The sequence below is a fragment of the Protobothrops mucrosquamatus genome, unplaced genomic scaffold (assembly GCF_001527695.2).
Source record: "Protobothrops mucrosquamatus isolate PMUCROS unplaced genomic scaffold, P.Mucros_1.0 scaffold69, whole genome shotgun sequence".
NCBI lineage: Eukaryota > Metazoa > Chordata > Lepidosauria > Squamata > Viperidae > Protobothrops > Protobothrops mucrosquamatus.
Genome location: NW_015386447.1, coordinates 674,914 through 692,746, shown reverse-complemented (window position 1 = coordinate 692,746; position 17,833 = coordinate 674,914). Strand labels below are relative to the sequence as shown.

At 35.7% G+C, this 17,833-nt stretch overlaps 1 protein-coding gene across 1 annotated transcript in view; it reads left to right on the top strand.

Moving 5' to 3' along the window:
* Positions 1-17,833, top strand: part of SIDT1 (SID1 transmembrane family member 1) — an 82,030-nt gene that overhangs the window by 22,435 nt on the left and 41,762 nt on the right. The window contains exons 4-8 of the mRNA XM_015812108.1: positions 2,589-2,634; positions 6,496-6,597; positions 8,328-8,411; positions 11,112-11,205; positions 17,643-17,714. Of these exons, the coding sequence (XP_015667594.1) occupies positions 2,589-2,634; positions 6,496-6,597; positions 8,328-8,411; positions 11,112-11,205; positions 17,643-17,714 (398 nt within the window). The remainder of the gene's footprint in view (positions 1-2,588; positions 2,635-6,495; positions 6,598-8,327; positions 8,412-11,111; positions 11,206-17,642; positions 17,715-17,833) is intronic.

Below are 17,833 nucleotides of genomic sequence, written 5' to 3'. Positions count from 1 at the left end.
TATTATTATTATTATTATTATTATTATTATTATTATTATTATTATTATTATTATTATTATTATTATTATTATTATTATTATTATTATTATTATTATTATCAGAAGCCAACATGGGTTTGTCAAAAACAGATCATGTCAAACAAATCTTATTTCATTCTTTGACAAAGTAACTAAAAGTGGATCAGTGAAATGCTGTGGACATAGTATACTTAGATTTCATTAAAGCATATGATAAAGTAGACCACAACTTACTTGTTGGTAAGCTAGAAAAATGTGGGATAGAAAGCATCACCATGAGATGGGTTTGTACCTGGCTGACAAATTGTACTCAGTGTGTAGTCCTCAATGGAATTACATCTACATGGAGGAAAGTAAGCAGTGGGGTACCTCTAGGTTCTGTTTGGGCCCAATGCTATTCAACATCTTCACAAATGAACTAGATGAGGGAATAGAATGGGAACTCACCAAATTTGCAGAGGACACTAAGCTGGCAGGAATAGGAAACACCTCAGAAGACAAGCTCACGATCCAAAAAGATCTTGACAGACTTGAACACTTGGCTCTATCTAATAAAATGAAATTTAATGTAGATAAAATTAAGGTTTTACACTTAGGCAAGAAAAACCAATTGTATAGGTACAAGATAGGTGAAACTTGGTTTATGCCAGTAACTATGAGAGGGATCTTTGAGTCTTAATGGACAATCACTTAAATATGTGTGTGGCAGCAGCAAAAAAAGCCAATGAAATCCTAGGCTGCATTAATAGAGGGATAGAATCACGATCACGTGAAGTTCTAGTACTGCTTTACAAAGCCTTAGTTAGACCACACTTGGAATACTGTATCCAGTTCTGGTCATCACAATATAAAAAAGATGTTGAGAAAAGCAACAAGAATGATTAGGGGGCTGGAGGCTAAAACATACAAAGAATGGTTACAGGAATTGGGTATATCTAGTCTAATGAAGAGAAGGACTAGGGGTGACATGATAGCAGTGTTCCAATATCTCCAGGGTTGCCATAAAGAAGAGAGAGTAGATCTATTCTGAAAAGCACCAGAAGGCAAGACGAGAAACAATGGATGAAAACTAACCAAGGAGACAAGCAACCTAGGACTAAGGAGAAATTGCCTAACAGTGAGAGCAATCAATCAGTCAGTGGAACAGCTTACCTTCAGAAGTTGTGGGTGCTCCATCACCAGAGGCTCTCAGAAAGGATCTGGACAACCATTTGTCTGAAATGGTATAGGGTCTCCTGCTCAAGCAGGGGGTTGGACTAGAAGACCTCTAAGTTTTCTTCCAATTCTGTTATTCTGTGTTCGATGTGCTTTGTTTTCAACAACTTAATATTCAGAAAAATGGAAGAAGTCATTACCAACAGAGGAGGCATTTATTTTGTATCAGATAAATATGATATAAATCTTTTTAAATTAATGGATTCCTTGTAGCTTAAAAACAGGCATGTCAAACTGCCGGCCCACAGGCCGGATGCGTCACGCCGAAACCGCGTCCACCCCATTGCCGGCAATGGGGAAAAAGTCCCGTGACGTCGTGAGTTTGACATGCCTGCTTTAAAGGAACACCATCCAGAGTCCCTTTAAGAGTGAGATGGAAGCTCTTAAATATGACAAATCAATTACTCAATAAATAAACACAGATTATTTTTTTCACCCTATGACCTCCTTTTTACTGTTGTAAATAGGCAGAAGAATTTTCTCAGAATAGTTTAATATTATGCTATTGTTTTGCAAGTTTTTGAAGAATGGGTTTAAGACAAGTGTTGCTCCTTATGCTTTATTTTTAAGTATTTATATTATTTTAATGCAGTTGAGAATTACTAGCTAAAACACACAAGTGCAAGCAGCATAAATCTTGTTTCATGGCTAAAGTCATCTTCCCTGTGAATTTTTGAGCCTAGGAAGAAGATGTTACTGCTTCAACTTTCCCTATTTGCATTGAATTAAGTCTTTCTTCTATCATCTACTTCTATTGCTATCAGAAAAACACATGTGCATATCAGATGTTGTTGAATTTTGTCCCAGAGTTTTAATTCCTATTTCTTCTAGTCTAACATTTCTCATGATATGTTCTGCAAATAAGCTAATAAATAGACAACGTACAACCTAGACATGCTTCTTTTCCATTTTTGCCCGTTAGTTGCTCTGTATTCTCTTCTAACTGTTGCTTCCTGTTCATCATACTTCAATAGACATAGAAAGTAGCCCAGTTCAAGTTGTTTTCAAAGGCTGTCCATATTTGTTGTGGTCTACACAATCAAAAGCCTTAGTCTCATCGATAAGGCAAAAACAGATGTCCTTTTGGAACTTCACTGCATTTTCCTTATAAATACACACATAGGAGAGAACCAGATATTGAACTCTGTAATATGTACAGGATATTCATCAGTAGAGTTTTTGTTCATTCAAAAATGATCTATATGTTCATCAGTCACATGGGTGAAGCTAATTTGGAAAAATGAAGCCAGCTGTGGATATCTAATGAGGTTCTTACCCCACCTCTAACAGTTTCTAACTGCTGTCTTATCTGTATGTTTCATATTTTATCTTAATATCTGGACAAATTTCCGCAGCATGGACGCTACTTTTGCCTTCACTGCCAGCCCTTCCCAACCACAGGTAAGTGATAATAATTATGTATGATAATAATAAATACATCTTTTCAAAGTTTAGTTAAAATCCAAGGTATTAGAATATTATTTTGGCTACTTATTAAAATAGGATACATTTGCCCTATATTATAAATCATAGGGCAGAATGGAGCCAAACAGACAAATTAAACAGCTATTAATAAAAAAAGCCTCAACATTATAAAATCAATGCTTATATATAGGTTAAAGCCTCCAGTAAGACACAAATGCTTATATAAATAGCCAGATCTTTACTTCACACTGGAAGGAAGTCACTATTGCTGCCAGCTGTACATTTTTTTCATTGGCACTGAAATGAAATTGCAACAGGTGCCAGCTGTACATTCCTATATACAATAATGGGCAGCTCTTAATGACAGGATGAAGAGAAGAATCCAAGAAAGTACAAGAACAGCTCTTCTTCACCTAAGTCAATATCTTAGACTGTGTAGGACTTTGGCATTATTAACTACCTGTATATAACTGGGGCAGAGAGGCAAATGTAAACTGATAAAATCTCTCTTCTGTCTTCTTGGATTCTTGAATCCAGATCGGTACCAAATCAGATAAATCTCCTCTGGAGGATATGGAATGCCTATATATAATGGCAACCCTAATACTCCAATCTAGATGAATGCTATACTAGTACCTGGGTATCAAGTGCTGGATGACATCTAACTCAGCAAGTTCCTCTATTCAGGTGTGGATATTTATGCCTGGGAAGAACAAGATTCATTGGTATGATCTTGTAGTATTAGTATTAGAAGCTGCATGAACCTGATAATAAAATGGAATAAAAATTGAAATCTCTTTAAGATCCAGGTTGTATTGCCAATCAATCTCCATCTGGGGTCGATCGCTACATCAGTTGACAATAAAAGAGATGCCAGCGATGATTTCCTCAGGGATGAAGAAACCAACCTGGCATATATTATCCACATCTAATTTACCCTATCATCTTTGTTTGTAGAATATCAAAAATATTAAAATAACAAAAATTTTAATTTCAAAATAACACTCTTTAATAAAGCGAATCAGAAATATAAGACATAATGGAAATGTGGTTTCTATTACACTATTTCTTTCTTTAAATGGTATTTGTTTTTGAAAGAAAAGTCCTTTCTGCATGATGTCTTGCATGTATCCAGTGTAGCTTTTGACCCACAACATCACACTGAAACGTAAAGGGAAAATCTAGCAGTTCTATCTGTTTTCTAAATTTGCAATACTGCAATTCCCTAAAAATAAACAAACACCAATAAAAAAAGTAATAACTCAATACATAGGTAAAACTGTTGTGAATGGGAGATGATTTTGACAGGATCTAGAGTCATTCAGCAGTGTGACTTTGTAGGAGGAGGGCAGTGGTAGTCTGGTAACAAATGGTCAGGGTAGCCCAAATAAATGGACATTAGGATCAGGAGTAGGGTAATCCAAATGGACGGTGTGGAAATCTATAAAATATACCAAGAAACTGACACAAACAGACATCATTTTTTTAACCGATGAAAACAACATGAAATCATTCTCAAAAAAATAAAAATGAAGCACCTCTGTGCAGTGTACATACTATGCAGACTACCACCTAATAGAGGGTCTCAATAAAAATGTTTTAACACATCACCCTAATTCAAACACTACTCTCTCTATACATCTGATGAAGTGAGCAGCCTCTTCTTTTAATAAAATTTTGTTAGTAAGAAAAGCTGCAACCAGATTCTTTTTTATTTTCAGCAATGTCACATGCCTGAAAGATAAGCTGTATAGTATACTGCATTTCCCCCCCTTCCATTCAGTCACTTGCAATTCTGCCTGGACTAGTCCCTGCTGTTTTCTTGGCAAAGTTTTTTTTGGAAGTGGTTTACCATTTTCTCCTTCCTAGGGCTGAGAGAAAGTGAGTGGCCCAAGGTCACCCTACGGGTTTTGTGCCTAAGGCAGGATTAGAAGGAAATGGGTAAATTTAGCCTTAAAATAGGAGATGTAAGGGCATTCTTCATGTAAGTAAAATGACTCTTAGAGGAAGTCCTTGATGCATACCATGTAATCCCAAAATGCAAGGCAAAAAAGTGGATTCCACTTGATAGTGCAATCAATTACTCAGGCATAGAAGGGCTTCCCTTTTAGTGGTTCAGCAGAAGTAAAAGTTGGACAGACATCTGTCCATATTTTAATTTGAATTTCTGCATTGAGCATGGAGTTGAACTTGAACTAAATAATAAAATCATAGAATTGGAAGTGACCTTAGAAGTCAACTGGCGCTACCCTCTGCTTAGTACACTTTCAGCAAGAGCATATTTGAGAAATAACTATTTCACCTCTGACAATCTCCAGCAGAAAATAACTCTCCCCTATATGTGACATTCTCTTCCATTAGGTGGCAGCTGCTCTGATCAAGAAGTTCTTCCTCTGTCTGACCTCTATACTAACTTCCTTGTAATATTACTCTAGATTCTGGTCCTGTCCAATATTTGCTCACAATAGCAGTATGATAACCCTTCAAACATTTGCAAACGGTATCATTTCTCCTTCAGTTATTTCTTTTGAAGGTTAAATATAAGTAGATTTTTTTTAACCACTTCTCAGTATATTGATTGATAGTTATCAAACCAGAAAGCTTCTAGAGGCAATGCTTATTGTGTAATTCCTTGACAATAAAAAGCAGAGGAGCAGTGTTTGGCCTGGCAGGGATCAACTATGGGCCTCTTTGTCTCCATCCCCCCATCTTACTCTTCTGCTCATCCTATGCTCATCCAGTTTCCAGCAATATCCGGCCCGACTCCCCCGTTAAAAGGTTGCCGCACTGCCATCCCTTCCAGAAAAAGGGGAAACTGAATGTTTATTTTCCCCTTTGATAAAATGAACTGATTTTTTCCAGAACCTCCTCATTACAGATAGTCCTCAACATATGAGCACAACTGGGACCAAAATTTCCATTGCTAAGCAAAGTGGTTGTTAAGTGAGTCATGCCCAGTTCTATGATCTTTTTTGCCACAGTTGTTAAGCAAATCATTGCAGTTGATCATATGGTCATTAAGTGAATCCAGCTTCCTCCATTGACTTTGCTTGTGGGAAGCCAGATGGGAAGGTTGCAAATTGTGATCACTTTAGTATTTGCATGAATGGCCTTATGGGAATAGTAGGCTTGTACAGTAACTGTTAGTTATTTCTCCTAATAATATTTTAAAAATAAAAATAGTAAAATCCAATATGAAAATAAAAATCAATAAAATGAAAGTGGACCATTTTGGGTCCTTAGCACGCTTTACGAGGCTGATTTGGGCCTTGATATCTTTTAATTGGGGGAAGGTTTGATAATTGTGTCGGGAAAAGCACTGAGCATTATAAAGGTATGGTGGAAAACAGGAAAACGTTTCCTTTATTATCCCAAATATGCTTTTTCAAAACACAAAGCTTGCTTTACTGTGGTGAAATTGTTGTATTGTGTGGATATAACAGCAGTTCCCTGAATGGCTAGTATCTGAAAAACTTGCTTCACTTAGCATCCTTCTTACATATAATACACACTTTCATAGGGCCTCTGGTGGCTGATAGTCACTCTGGAATTTGGGCTGCTTTTGGTTGAGGGATTATTTATTGATTGTATTTATGGGATTAATTTTGGTTGAGGTTTGGGTTTTATGCTGATTAACTATCTGGAGATATCTACTCACCTTTAAATAAACCCAGGTAGAGCTCTACTTTAAATATTACCACTCAAGAAGGCAAGTCAGGCATAGACTCAGAGGCATGGTGGCATCAGCATGACTGTCTCAGATAAATGAGGCTTACCCATATTTAAAGATTAGCTTTATAGCAGAAAGAATTGTAAAAGTATTTTCTCCCTTCATAGTACTTTTTGTACCAGTTCCCTCCCGATGTGGATTCTGTCATTGTCAGAGTGATTTCTAAGGCAATCTATCCCTGCTCTGTGGTCTCCATCCAAGATATTGTGGTAAGTCCTGCTTGTTTATGATACCCTACTTGAATATTGGCAGTGTTTGTCTTTGCTTACTGTACTATTACTATTTATTATGAAGTGCGAATCAGATTTGGACCATTCCTGCATTCTGAATCAAATTGGGCTGATTCAGACAGATCTGAGCTTCCTTCAAAGCAGGTAGATTCCAAGTCTGCATCCTCCTAAAGTTGTTTGTGTTCACTTAGGACAGCGAGAAAAAAACAGTATGCCTGAAAACTGATTAATTTCTTGTGAACCTCTTCAAATAAGACAAATATCCGGTTCAGAGAGGAGGCATGCAGAGATAACCCTGAAAAGGGAATTCAAAGAAGAGTTACATTAACATCCACTTAGCCATGAAAGAAAGGAGATGTGAGAAAGAGGCTCAAGATTGTCCCACCTTGATTCTCTTGGGTATAAAGAGGGGGACAGAGAGAAACCCTAGTCAGGCTTTCAAGATTCTGTTATCATACTTTGCAACAGGGTTCCAGTAGTCTTTGTAGTGGCTGTTTCCTGACTCAACCTATCTCACAGGACTGACAAAGTGGCTGGGGAGGAAGGGAGGACATTGTTTTTGCTAGTGACATTACTAACTTCCAGTAATAATAAGACTTAGCAAGAGCAGTGATGATAAAAATAAGTGTTGTTTTACTTTTGAAGTACCTCACAAAGAAGAGGCAGGTGCTATTTAGAAGGAAAAGCTGTTTCTGCTTCACTGAGAGAGAGAGCTGTACAAACATGGGGTGGAGACACAGACTCTACATGGCCTAAATATGTATTGTCCTCTTTTTCCATAAGGCAGAAATGATAGCAGACTTTCCAAACCTATTACAGTCATCCCTTCTGTGTAGAAAATATTTTTTTTCATTCCTCTCTTGTTAATTTCCTTCTTTCCTTCCTATTAGTTCCTCCATGTTTATTCCTTTTTCCCCCTTTCCCAGGTCAGATACCCCTTACCCTCAACCCATCTCACTTTTTCTTTTTCCTGTTTCTGCTGCTTGGGGGGAGGGCAATGTTTTGATTTACACGCATATTTGTGTGAGTATGCATGTACATTAATGTTATGCAGAGAGTTCCTTGTGTTGGTTAATTCAGATAAAATTAATTTTTTGTCTTGGCTCAATCCTTTTCTAGAGTGTGGCTTTTATTCCCTCATTCTGTGTTTGTGTGTGTGTGTTCACTTACATGTGTAGAACTCCTATCTATTTTGTTTATTTGTTTGTTTGTTTGTTTGTTTGTTGTTACTTGTTTATAGGGATGGGTGGCATTTCTGCAGGTGGTTTTACCTGGATTTGGCAACCTTAAGCTGATAAAGTGGGAAAGCTGCTCATTGCACAGGAGTTTTGTCTGTGTTTGTCATTTGTTTCTACTCTTCATTTTGGGAGAAGGGTTCTTTGAAATTCAGGGTCATCTTCATTTTGATAAAGATGGTGTATAATAGTACCATGTGTTCTTTAATAATTCTTTCTTCTAGGCAGAAACATCAAAAAAAGGTATACAAATTAAGCAAGCTCAAAGTGGCTCAAACTGGGAGCCACTGAATTGCTCTGTGAGGTAATGAAACATGGGAATAAAGCTGAAGGTCTGGAACAGCTTGAATGGCCCTGTTCTGAACTGTGATCGAGAGAAAGAGAGAATCGGGAAGGCCTGCCAGGAATCTGTTACAATAATCAGATATACAGAAGCAGAGGTAGCTCTCTAATCTGCTTCTTCATCTGTTACAGTGTCCAGTTTATGATTTGGATTATAATGTGGAATTTAATGGAGTTTATCAATCCATGACAAAGCAGGCAGCCCTCACTGTGCAGGTGAGTGGATGGTGCTGTCTACTGTAGTCAGTCTGCTTTTGATGGACGGGAAAGTTGAGGGGGCAACTAGGCTGATCAGGATTTTCTGCACTCAATCATATGGATGGATAGAGACATTTTGGAAGGTAGAAACTCAGCTGGGAAAATCTGTCCATATTTAGAGAGAAGAGCATGGGGAAGCTGGCAAACATAGGAGAGGGCAGGCAATACCGAGCCAGGAGAAGTTGACTGCAGGCAGATGAGAAGTCTGTGACAAATCCAAGAAAGGGAGAGAAAAGGAACCCATTGTAAAGAAAAACATATAAGAATGCTGTACGTTTCCTTGAGTTTGAATGCATCTACATTATGTGCACACAAAAACATATCTGCAAGCAGTTGAGAAGTCTCAAGCAGTTGATTTTCATTAGGAGTACTAGTGAGAGCATGGTCACTAAACCAGAGATAGCCGGTGATCTTGGATCAAGAGACATATTTGGAGTTTTGAAAAAATGTCGATCACCACAGAATCATGGCCCTCTGGGCCCCTTTGGCAGCCCCAGAAGTCACCAAGTGTTCCAACTTTTGAAAGCACAAATGGCCCTTTTCAGGGTCATGATGTCCTTCCTTAGAAAAGAATTAGGGTTGAAACAGGTAACTTAAAGCTCTTGGAAGCTCAAGACCCTCTTTTCTGCAATAAGACCTTAACTCCAATTTTATTTTAAATGTTTAGTTATACAATAGTTTACTGTGGTCTTCAACTAGCATGAGGTAAAAACATAGAGATTATGAAATTAATAGCTATGTCCTGAAAACAATCTGTGGAGATAGTGAGTTAAAAGATAGAAGTTAGTATTAAAAGATAAAGTTAAAAGATGGCAAAATAAAAGCTGCAAATGCTTATAAAATTAGGAAGTACAAAAAACCCTTATGGTTAACTAAAATTAAAATTTAGTTAAAATTAAGTGTTGAATACAATAAAATGTACTATAATTGCAAAAACTCATTAAAAATTAGTTGTGGTGAAAAACTATAGAACTGAATAACTAAGAAATAGCAAGATAATAATTATGACTGATTAGCTTAGCTGGCACACACTACCTGGCAAATTTTACACACTATGCAATGCAAAACATGGCAGCATTACGTTAAGAGGGAATTACACTCAAAGACCATATACAATAAGCCAGTATGGCCTGGGAGAATACAGATGGCTGTGTAAAATGGGCAGGAAAGGAGGACATAGAATCATAGAGCTGGAAGGGACCTTGAAGGCAGAAGACTTTATTCCATTACATGGTTGGTGGCATCTTGAAAGTACAGATGTTCTTGGAAGAGGATCTTTCTTTTATCTTCCATCTAGCACGGCAAAAGAAAGGGCATTGTAGAGAGCCAGACCCGAAGATGCTTTTTCACAGTCAACTAGACTTTCTTTTTTCTCTTTGAAGATGTTTTGTTTTTTATCCAATAAGTTTCTTCAGCTCTGACTGGATGGTGGGGAATGCAGACAGCTGCATTCTTTTAGAGAGTTGTTGATGCCACCTGGAGGCTTATCTGTGTCATCAGGGTCACCTGAGTAATGCAAATGAATGTGGAGCCTTCTTGGAACTGCTGAAAAGACTGTGTTGTACATAGAAGATAGATGATGTCATACCCTCCCCTTCTGTTGAGAGAGTGCTGTTCAATTTTGACATAAATGGCCTCTTTGACCCCTCTTTCAGAGCCAGACCTTTCTATGGTTAGAAGCTGAGTAAGATATGCAACTGCTGTTACTATATATATATTAGGAAACCTAACTGAAATAATGTTATTGATTTGCTTATGTTCCTAGACAACATAATCAACAACAAAATATTGTATTTTTTTAAAAAAAAATGCATTAAATTATATTAAAAAACTGAAACAATAATGTGAAAGAGCAACAGCCATGACTATTGATAAGAATTTTGCAATCTTCTTAGGCTTCTTTCCATTTTGCATATCTTATGGGCAATTTAAGGATTATACTATCCAGGAAAGATTTGTTAGAGTTAAGGTCACTTGATTTCATATGGATCTAGTCAACTCTGCAAAGAATATTTGTGACACATGATTCTTGTGCCAGACTACCTGGGCATAATAAATAATGGACACAGGATGATCTTGCATTTTTTGTATAAGTCACAATATCTCATCTGTGGACCTGCTTTTGCAATGTGCATAATAATATATATTGATGTTGGATTATCTGTATATATTGGCAGGATTTTATTTTTCATTTAAAAATACAGGAATACAGCTTAGAAATAGACTCCTTTTTTACATCTTCTGTTGTTTTAGATTAACCACTGGCCAATCATAGCTACTTATGCTAAACCTTTGGAATTCTGAATAATTTCTATCTAATCATTTCCTCTTTCACAAGAAAAGACTTTTAAAAAAATAAATCATGATTTTCTTTCTCTGGGCATTGTGTGTGTCAGTCACTGCTATTTATTCATTTATTGCCTAGATCTCTAAAAAAAAACCTGACTTCACAACAATGAAAGAGCAGAATAATTGCTTTTATTTCAATGGATTTTAGAAGGATTAAAATTTGCTCTATTTCAAGAAGATAAGTGGGCCTGTCAGGGCTTATTTAGGAGATCAACTGCCTCCCTTTCACCTCTCCCTTACTGTCCAATTATCTTTCCTAACTATAGTTGTCTACCAGCCTTAAAAGTTATTGTGTTTTTTATTGCACAGAAAAAGGACTTCCCAAGCAAACAGTTTTTTGTTGTATTTGTCATAAAGCCAGAGGACTATACCTGTGGCGGTTCAAGGCCACCCTCCATTCAAGGTAGGTGAGTTATGATCAAGAAGATCAAGAAGAATACTCTCAATGTTTCTGTTTTGGACATTGTTATTATTCTAGACTGTCATGGCAATCGCAGTGAGACATGTACTGTAATTGTTACATAAAATTTAATTTCCTTGAAAGAAGTCAAACTAGGTCCTGGGAAATGGAATCAAGAGTTTCCAGATGGGCACACTTCTATGAAGACACTCTGAAGACACACCGGCTGAAGTATAAAGTAGTGAGGCTACCCAAGTGGTCACTTTAAATGCAGTGTCTTCTGCTCTGACTACCTTTCATGCTGATCTGGACTTGTAAGACAGTGTGAGTCAAGATGCCTCCACAATACAAGGAGTTGCAGCTCAGATATTTATCTTTCTAATTCAGGAACAGAGTGTGACCTACACAAATCACTATGGCAATAATAGTGAATCTTTGGGCCTACTAAGGCTGCTTCCTCTTATTTAGGATAGAGGAATGGCAATTTAGTTGGGCACTCTACCTTGAGGTACTTAAACCTCAATACAGCATCTAAAGCAGGGGTCTTCAAACTTGGCCCTGGCTGGGGAATTCTGGGAGTTGAAATCCACAAGTCATAAAAGGGCCAAGTTTGAAGATCCCTGCTCTAAAGGCTTTCTTTCCAGAATAGGAAACTCAATGCACCACTTATGCTGAAAAGATGGCCAACTGATGACACGTCAACTATCAACAGAAGGAACCAGGATTCCTTTAGTTTATATGACTCTCCTGGGTTAGGGAAAGTCCTAGAATTATCCCTCAAGATCCTCCGATACAGCAAAGGTCTGCAAGTAGCATCAGGAGTTGCGCTTCGAAGCAGACTGTGTCCAAAAGGTGGGGGTCGGGGCTGCAATCAGTTCATTGTTGAAGAAGCAGCCGTTTTAGAATTTATTTTTCAAATGGACAGTAACTTGTGCCTTTCATTTCTTAATAATTTTAAGGACTATTAACCTTCATTAAGCTAAAAGAGGATCTCTTTAGCTACAACCTTTTTGAAGATCTGTGCTATTTGGGGGATTTCTTCTTGCTAAACAACAAGGAAGAAGGCTGCTAAGGCAGGCTAAAATAAGGAAGTGAGGACTATCTTTAAAAAAAATAGATGGAGAAATATAAGGGCAGAAAGTTGTGGTTTTAGTTTTATTATTTTTAATAATTTGTAGCTTGGTCTTTGCTGTGGGTGGCTAAATTTCTTTGATTTTTATGATTCTTGGTTGGTTAGAAATTCTTAAGTGACTTACAAAAAACTTACTCTTTGACCAAAGAGGGAGTTAAAAAGATGAAGGAGCAAATTATTAGAGATGTATTTGAAAAAAATATTTAAATAAAATCCATCAGTTCATAGAATAGCTATGCTCCAAGGATCTTAAAAAACCTCTCAAACTACTTCAGAGATTAAAATATGTGTAGAAAGTTTTACAGAATACAGAATAACAGACTTGGAAGGGACCATGTAAGTTATCTAGTCCAACCCCCTGTTCAAGCAGGAGATCCTATACCATTTCTGACAAATGACTGTCCAGTCTCTTCTTGAACACTTCCAGTGATGAAGCACTCACAACTTCTGAAGGCAAGCTGTTCCATTAGTTGATTGTTTTCACTGTCAGAAAATTTCTCCTTATTTCTAGGTTGAATCTCTCCTTGACCAGTTTCCATCCATTGTTCCTTATCTGGCCTTCGGGTACTTTGGAAAATAGGTTGACCCCCCACTTCTCTCTGTGACAGCCTCTCAAATATTGGAACACTGTTATCATGTCACCCCTGGTCCTTCTCTTCGCTAGACTAGCCATGCCCAGTTCTTGCAACCGTTCTTCATATGTTTTAGCCTCCAGGCCCCTAATCATTTTTACTGCTTTACTCTTTCTAGAGTCTCAACATCTTTTTTATAGTGTGGTGACCAAAACTGGATGAAGTATTCTAGGTGTGGTCTTACTAAGGCTTTACAGGGTGGTATTAGTACCTCATGTGATCTTCCATTCAATCCCTCTGCTGATATTTAATTGGCTGATATTTAATAGGACTTCAAGATCCCCCTCACAGTTACTGCTATTAAACCAGGTTTCACCTAATCTGTATGTATACTTGGTTTTTCTTGCATAAGTGTAGGATTTTACTTTTCTCTATGTTAAATTTCATTTTGTTAGATAGGGCCCAGTGTTCAAGTCTGTCGAGATTCATCTGGATCTTGAGTCTACTGAGGCAATTTCACAAGTCAACTGAAATTTTGGAATATAAACCTGACACCAATTTTTATTATGATGGTTTAACTAGAAGCCTCCGAACACAACTGAAAGAAGAGCTCCAAGAAAATTTGCAACTTTTAAAAGGACCAGTTTGCGACTTTTTCCTCATAGATATTAACAAGGTTGAGAAATCCTTGAGAAAAAGAGAAGTTTATAACTACTTGACAAACATTCCAGAGAAGAAAAAGATTTTACTCCCTGAAGACAAGCTGGAAAGAGTGAATTAAACTTAATGAATCAATTAGAATTAGGATGGATTTTCATTGGTTTGATATTTGTAATTGAAAGCAAGTCTTAAAGTTTGAAAATGTATTTTTCATATATATATATATAATGCTTAAGAAATTCCTAAAGTTTGTAATATATTATTGAAAGTCTATTTGAAAATATCTATGTTAAGATAAAGTTAAAGAAAAAAATGTATTAGCTTAAAGAAAAATCTAAAATTTTAAAAAGGATGCACAGAAGAAGAAAAAAATATTCTATGAGGGTTACTTGGAGGGAGTGATCTAAATTTAACGAGTTAATTGGTGTTAGTTGGAATTTTATTGGTCTGAAAGTGAACTTTAAAGTATGTATGCTAAGAAGAAGTTAAAAAACATGTATTAGAATATTTTAATTTTAGAAATGTTTTTAAAGAAAAGCTTAGTGTTTTAAAATTGATGAAAAAAAGTATTTTCCCTTTAAGGTTAAAGAAGCTGAAAGAATATGGTGAACTTTGTTAATATAAATGGTGATAGTTTATAAAGGTTTATTAAGTGCAAAAAGAAATATATATTATTTTAACAGCAAGGAAGATAAAAGAGAAATGGCTAAATTGATTGTTCTATTCAAAGAGAAGAATATATTTATGTTTTTTATTTGGATATCACTTCTGGATTTTGTGCTTGTGATAAAAAAATGAAATTTTAACTTTGGTTTTGCCGATTAGATAGATTTCTTGTTATAGAAATAGCTAGTTATGTAAAAGTAAAAAGTTGAGGCTGGAATGTTGTTATCTTCTTTTTTTTTGTAGAAGGCTTGTTTATTTCTTTTATATATATATAAATATTTTATTTGTTTTTTAACAATAACAATCTCCAGTGCCTGTTGTACAGCATGTTGTCTTGGTTTATATATTTGAAAAAGGAAAAAAGACAATAATAATTAATTAACAGTCAATAATGATTAAATTTGATAATTCCATAATTAGTATATTAATTAATAATATATTTCTTTAATCTTCTCTTTTCTCATTTTTATTCTCCTTTTTCAACCTTAAACAAAACATAATTCTTAATATTTTCAATATATAAATGATTAAATGTAGACATTTTTCATATTTATACAAATAGTGATAACATCTATGTATAACACATTTTTATCGGCTTATATTATTCTTATAACCATCATCTCATTAGTTCACCATGCATCCTATTTTCGTGATTTTTGTTTAAGGTTAATTTCCCCTTATTCAATCCATTCTTATCAGTCATGATTTTCTCAATGTTAATCATCTAAATATCTAATTTTTTCCATTTAGGTACACCATCCCAATATTTTCATATTTCATGTATTATAAAAATACGTGCTTCTTGTCTATCTTATAACATCTGGGTATAACATCCTTTCTGATCAGCTTATATTTCACTTATATTTATAAAAGTTACATCATCCCAATATTTTTACATTTCATATATTGTAAAACATACTATATTACTTAAATCTCTTATCCCTCTTGTTATAGGGCCCCTTTATGTTCAGAGTTCTCTATTTTTCTAACCATATTCAAACAAGTGTTTACTCATGTAATACTCCATCTGATAGGGTGAGTCAAATCTCTTGAATTTGTCTCTAGCCTTCTTCTCTTGCCGAATAGCTCTCCAAGTTGATATATTCTGCTTTCCCGGCAGTTTCTATGTTTTTGCAAGTATTGTTGGGAATACAAAAGATAGAATAGGTAAGATATATACTTTCTGTCTCCCAAACTCTATTAATTCTCATGGGAATTCTATAGTCCATTCCATTTTTATTGTTATATCAAAGTCTTGTAGATTTTTTCCTGTTTGTATTGGATTATACTGTAATTCTTTTCATTTGTAGCTTTGTCGATATCATCATGTTCTTCCAATTTGTGTTCTGTTATCTGATTTGTTTGTTCATTCGCTGTCATTTTCTGGGTGTTTTTTGATTGTAGATTTAGATTGGAGATGTGCTTATTTATGTTGTCAAAGTTGTTCTGCATTTCCTCATGATTTACATCTATTCTTATTTGTATCTGTCATAACATTGCATAAATTTCCTCTTGGAAAGTATTTATCTTGCCTTGAAATATTACTTCTGAAAGTCTTTGATGTTCCAGTCTAAGTCCTTCAGGTGTGAATATTGAGTGTGGTGTCCTGTCATTTGTTGATAAGTGTACGGTATCCATGTTGTTTCCCCCCTTCAAATAGTCTTTCATCAATATTTTAGTTCAGGGGTTAATTATCAATCAGTCAAAATTGCAATTCAGTATGTTAAGCCACCTTGAGTCCTTCCTGTAGATTCTCCTCTAAAAGATTAGCTAAGAGCCAAAGTTTTTCTTTTTCTTTTTCTCTAAACAATTCTTAGATTTAGTTAACAGTTCATATATTTTTCTTTCAGACACTTTTTAATCTTATGGCTGGGTCAGCTCTTACTTTGTTCCCAGCTGTCTTCAAGATCATTTAAAATTTAAAGGAACAAATTATTCTTTGTTTCATAGGCATTCTGCCAGTTTCTGAGTCATTATTGTTAGTGTTCTGTGCTCTGATTCTCCACTAGGAATCAGTAGCTATTCATTTTCCAGTTTTTTTCAGACAAAAAATTATATATATATATAATTCATTATATATATATATATATAGTAGGAAACAAGATGTGAGCCTTCTTTTAAAGGTTTTTAATGTTTTATTAAAACTTTTAACTGTTTTACAACCTCCTGGTGCTCACATCTTGTTTCCTACTATGGATATACCCAGGAGTCACTCGTTTGTCTTCAGTGTTATTTTTAACCATATATATATATATATATATATATATATATATATATATATATATATATATATATATATATATATATATATATATATATATATATATATATATATATATATATATATATATATATATNCTCAAGACATGGCTTTTTCAGCAAGCGGGTCTGACCTAGGGTGAATTTTAAATAGGGACAATTTTAAGGATTTTATCAAGACACAGCAACAAATATTTGGTTTTTAATTGGTTTTTAGAGGGGAAATGTTTTATATTGTTTTAACATGCTGTGAGCCGCCCTGAGTCCCATGGGGAGAAGGGCGGCATATAAGTTGTGAAAAATAAATAAATAAATAGTCTATTTCTTTCTCCCTTAGTATTAATTCACCGCTTTTATCTATGAGGGAATGAGGATATAATCCCCTCCCTTCACTTTCAGAGGTTTTCTTGCTTTGGGGGTCTTTCCCAAGGATTCAGTTAGTAGATAGAAGAGAGAAGATCGATACTCTCACCAGTTCCAAGCATGCTGTTCACCGATGTTCTGGACTTCAGCTGCAGATAGCTTGGGCTGGACGCTGACGCAACGCCAGCCTTTCTCCTGTCGGGTCGGAGGGCTTCCCCCAGATCGAATAAAACAACTGTAGTCGTTTCATGATCAACAGAGCACCCCTCCTTCACGGTCACTTCTTTGGGGTGACTTCAGACCCATTTAGGGTCCCCCTGGCACAATGGAATTTGCGCCGGGGAGTGGAGCTTCACTCTCCCACGACCATGCGCTACGGTGCAAAACCGGAAGTCCGAAATGTTGTTATCTTCTACTGTGCTAAAAAGAGTCAGAGGTCAATGCCTTTTTCTTTCTTTCCTTGTACTGCATGTTTTCTTTCCCTCTTTTTTTTTCTTCCTTTAATTTCCTATTTTTTTATTTTTCTTTGTATTTTATACATTGATAAAACAATAAAAGTTATACAGAATAGGAAGTTCAATGCCAGAAGCAAATGTATGTTCTCCCTCTCCCTCTCTTTCTCCCTCCCTCTTCCCCCTCCCCTCTCTGCAATCAAGAATTCTCAACTATTTTGGTTTCTCTCTTTCTGGAAGCCATGATCTAGTAAAGTTCTCATGACTTGCAAACCTTTTGCATGATCAAATCATATGTATGTACATGCATGTATGTATTATGTTACTCTTTTTCAGGAAAGGCTAACTACACATGGAACCTCCAACGAATGAAGCATCTTGAAGTGACAGTGTTACCTTCAGTTAAAGGTCTTGAAACATAATTCTGTATTTTCTTAAAGTTAACAAAAATCGATGAACCACTACTATCACTATACATATGGTTTTATTAAAATAGTACAAAATAATGCATAACATACTCAGGTGAT